Below are 4,797 nucleotides of genomic sequence, written 5' to 3' on the forward strand. Positions count from 1 at the left end.
TTGACTCGTATTCTGATTTGGAAGCCTGTTGTGCTGATTGAGTTTATCATAAATGTGGATTCATTGTTTTCCTACTGCTCAGTCTTTATTTACTCTTATTACTTACTGGGTTGGAGTACTCACATTACTCCCTGCACCTCGTGTGCAGATTCAGGTATTCCGGGACCCGGTAGCGGGTGTTGATTCCTTCCGTCTCATTTCCATTACTGTATTTAGCACATTTTTAGACTCTTGTCATATTCAGACCTTGGTAGATGCTCATGACTAGTGACACCCCGATGTCGGGCTGTATTTATTTTCGCACTTGTTTTATTTCACTAAATCTATACTTGTTGGGGTTTTATCCCTATAAATGACTTAAATAGACTTATTAAACTGTTAAAAAACTGAGTTTGGGAATGGTGTCGGCTGGCCTTGTCTTCACGAGAGGCGCCATCATGACCTGGCCCGGTTTGGGGTCGTGACAGAATGCCATGTAGTTCTGGGTAAATTTGGTAGCTGGGACTATCGGACACTGGAGTTAAAACTGATGTTGCTGATGTTGTTGTTATTGTCACTTGCTGCTTACATCAAAAGAAAAAGAAAAGAGAACTACATATGCATGTTATCTAAGAGATACAAAGTTCCTATCTATGTGTCTTCTAGAGTCAAATCTTGATTCTTGACCTGCTCGCTTGTGTTGACCTACGATTGTATCTTGATGCTCTTTGAAAAAAGTTTATGGCTCATTCTCGATTGCTTTCTTTCCTGATCTGGAATTGAGAAGATGAATCTTGAGACGCTGAGTTGCTGACGCGTTATCAAAACTAACTCCAACTATCTTATGATCAAAAACTTCTTTCTCCTAATGAGAACCGAAATCGCAAGCTTTAAATGACACAATCTGTACTTCATGGTAGGGTCCTGCAAAGCCATCAAAGACGAACAAAACGAACAAAAATTTTTTGCCCTAGTTTTGCACTAGGAAAATTTCGTGAGTTATTAAAGAAATCTATAAACTATCTAATTTGTTGAAAGGAAGACAAATACAGTCGTATAAACTAGCTATGTGAGGATATGCAACCAGGTGACAGTACCATGTGTTAAAGAGAGAGAACATAAATTGGGGATGGCGCCTGGTATTACTGAAAGAAAATGTAATCATGGCTTGTTACCTTTGTATTAAGGAATAGAATGTAACCAGGGGATGGTGCCATGTATTCCCGATAGGAAACGTAAAAGGAATGTAACTAAGGATTGGCACCCTGTATCCCTAAGAGAGAATATAACCAAGGGTTGGCGCCCAGTATAACTGAAAGAGAATGTAACCAGGGGTTGGCGCCCTGTATCACTAGGAAATGTAACAAGGGGTTGGCGCCCTGTATCACTAGGAAATGTAACCAAGGGTTGGCGCCCTGTATCATAGAACATGAATGTAACTAGGGGTTGGCGCCCTGTATCATAGGAAAGAATGTAACCAGGGGTTGGTACCCTCTATTATTGAAAGGAAATATAACTAGGGGTTGGTACCCTGGGTTATTTAAAGGAAATGTTACCAGGGGTTGGCGCCCTATATTATTGATAAATTGTTGAATCCCTCTAGGCGAAAAGGTCCTTCCTGAGTTAAGCTGCGTAAAATAGCCTGAGCAAAGAGTATTTCTACCCGAAAATATGAGCTGGATCCCCCTAGGCTAAAAGGTTCTACCCGAGTTAAGCTACGTAAAACATACCGAGCGAAGAGTAGTTCTACCCGGAAATATGTGATGGATCCTCCTAGGCGAAAAGGTTCTACCCGAGTTAAGATATGTAAAACAACCTGAGCGAAGAGTACTTCTACCCGAAAACATGAGTTGGATCTCCCTAGGCAAAAAGGTTCTACCCGAGTTAAGCTATGAAAAACAGCATGAGCAAAGGGAACTTCTACCCGAAAATATGAGATGGATCCCCCTAGGTAAAAAGGTTCTACTCGAGTTAAGCTATGTAAAACAGCCTGAGCAAAGAGTACTTCTACCCGAAAATATGAGATGGATCTCCCTAGGCGAAAGGGTTCTACCCGAGTTAAGCTACAAAAATAGGAGGTATGAACAGTAGTAATGCATGCTAAAAATGGAGATTTTGAGGAACTTATCTTTGGTGACATTCGTCTTTCGAGAATCGCCATTCTGCACTGCTTTGTTCCTGTTTCAAACAAAGAAAAATTATGAGTTTTTAAAGTGGTGGTCGATTTGTGGCCTTGATGCCCTGAGTAGTTTGAATTCACGACCAGTGTTGTCGAAGAACCGATTATGTCAGTGTGGTACCGAGATGCTCGGGGTACCCTGTATCGCTTTCTGGAGACCATGGCTTTTCGGTGTTTCCCTCGACTGTTTCATACCCGGATGTCCATGGTACCGCTAACCCTTGTCCCTATGGCAAGGAAATTTTTCCTTTAAAGTCAAACTTAGTTGTCTTGCACCCAGTACCAATTTGTATCTGTAGTGCTTATTAACTTTTCTCATGAAGCAAGTCTTGCTTAGGTGACCTTTTCAGTTTCTTTAAGACACTTTGTTCGGCTTATCGAAAGAGATCGCAGATTGATTTGTGCCTTCGTCAATGCTGTATATGCCCCAAATTGTGCTTGGTATTACGGGGAATCTGTAGCCAGTTTTGCAGCCATTTCTTTGATTCGTTTTTTATGCAACATTAGACCGAAACGTACTTAGAGAAAAATTATGGGAAAAAATAGAAGGCCAAATGAAAGTGAAAAAGGAATTGTGTCTGAACAAAAGGTGTCCCTTTCAGGGAGAGAAATAGGGAGACTTATCTGGACGTATGTGCCGACTTTAATGAATCATGACATGCACTTTGGACTTGACGCCTGATCCGTCGGAGCTGTCTAATTCTCAAAATCCATCGCAAATATTCATCTTGAAATTGCCTAGGTTGTGTTCATGCCGGAGTATCGAAGACCCCCATTCGGCTAGTAGCCCCCTTTACGGGTTTTTGCTAACTGACCACTCTCATTTCTCTACTCACTGTCGCCTTATGATGCCCATATGGGTTTTCACCAATAAGACTCTCTCATTTCTCTACTCATTGTCGCCTTACGCTGCCCATGTGGGTTTTCACCGATATGACTCTCTCATTTTGTTCCTTTATTTTTTTGGCCGCCGCTCTTGACTAAGATGTTACATGCGGCAAGTTGTCCAACTCCCTTGGCATGGAGTTAACATTCTTAGGGATCGATCAGAAGGTCGTAATGGGAAAAGGCGAAAAGAACCTTGAACTGAATTACAACTTTTGGAATCGTTTTTACAGAAAGGCCGTAAAAAATAAAAGATAAAAACTTTTTCCCTAGTTCTAGAATATTGCGGATATGAATTTTTTGTTGTGATGGGACCGAACTCGGGGTAAGGCTGCCTACGTATTCTATTCGAAATCAGGTCGAACATAGTTAACTAACTCAGAAGATTTGATGATTTTTTTTCTTTTTTCTTTCTTTTTTCCTTTTTTCGTTTTTGATTTTACAAGTGCACAGGTTCCAAAAAGAGGGTAAACAAAGAAGACAAATACGACTCAAAAGGGTTAACAAAAGGGTGATACCTATTTGGTATAGTGAGCAATGATAGCCTTCATCATCTCGATCTGAGAAAATCATGTGTGTAAGTTCAGCGGTGGGCATATATCAACATAATATCTTTTGACCGCATCTGCGTTAATCGTCATATCTGGTACCTGTCTTTCTTCATCTACCAAGTGCAAGGCCTCTTTTGGTAACACTTTCTTGATGATGTAGGGTGTTGCCAGTTCGGGGCGAACTTTCCTTTAGCTTCTACCTGGTGCGGAAGGATGCATTTCAAAATGAGTTGGCCTACCTCAAAGTGACTTGGGTGTACTTTCTTGTTATAAGTGTGTGCCATTCTTTGCTGGTATAACTAGCCAAAACACACTACTGCTAGCCATTTTTGGCAATCAGCATTAGCTATTCTAATCAGGTCTTGACCCACTCAGTGTCTTCAATCTCCAATTCCATAATGATTCAGAGAGAGCGAATTTTGACTTCAGCTAGTATTACAGCTTCAGTTCCATATACCAACAGATAAGGAGTTGCCCTAACAGATGTGCGAGCATTCGTCCAGTATCCCAAAACAGCAAAATGCAATTTTTCATGCCATTGCCTGGACCCTTGGATCATCTTCCTAAGAATATTCTTGAAGTTCTTGTTTGCCGCTTCAACGGCTCCATTGGCTTTTGGATGGTAAGGGGTAGAGTGGAGATGCACAATTTTAAATTGCTCGCAAACCTCCTTCATCAAATGACTATTTAGATTGGCTGCATTGTCAGTGATACTGTTCTTTGGGATACCAAAGCGACAGATGATGTTGGAATGAACAAAATCTACCATTGCTTTCTTGGTGACTGCTTTGAAAGTGACGGCCTCCACCCACTTGGTGAAGTAATCAATTGTAACCAAAATGAATCTATGACCATTTGAAGCCTTTGGATCGATTGGCCCAATAACATCCATTCCCCAAGCATGACGATACTGCGAGAAGGAGGATTGGGCACTCATGATAGATTGAATTTTGTGGCTTGATTTGAAGGATTTACAAAAGGCCAAGGAGAGTCTGACAGAGGTGAGTGAATCAGGTCGCCATGAATCTGGCATTGGTGATACTTGCAAACAACATTGAAGCAATCTCGCTCCATAGTAAGCCAATAATACCCTGGCCGCAGAATCTTCTTCACCAAAACATATCCATTCATATGAGGTCTACATAAACCTAAATGCACTTATGCATGTCAACAAGTTCGAAATTGGGGTCCTTTTGTACAAAA

At 41.2% G+C, this 4,797-nt stretch overlaps 1 protein-coding gene across 1 annotated transcript; it reads right to left on the reverse strand.

Annotated features, from left to right (window-relative positions):
- Positions 1-718: 718 nt before the first annotated feature.
- On the reverse strand, positions 719-4,363 carry LOC109218395. Its single transcript, XM_019382762.1, has 2 exons — positions 4,034-4,363; positions 719-844 (listed from the first exon to the last, which is right to left on the reverse strand). The coding sequence occupies exons 1-2, from the start codon at positions 4,361-4,363 to the stop codon at positions 719-721; spliced, it is 456 nt and encodes a 151-aa protein (XP_019238307.1).
- Between the last annotated feature and the right edge of the window lie 434 nt (positions 4,364-4,797).

Source organism: Nicotiana attenuata, unplaced genomic scaffold, assembly GCF_001879085.1.
Source record: "Nicotiana attenuata strain UT unplaced genomic scaffold, NIATTr2, whole genome shotgun sequence".
Classification (NCBI taxonomy): domain Eukaryota; kingdom Viridiplantae; phylum Streptophyta; class Magnoliopsida; order Solanales; family Solanaceae; genus Nicotiana; species Nicotiana attenuata.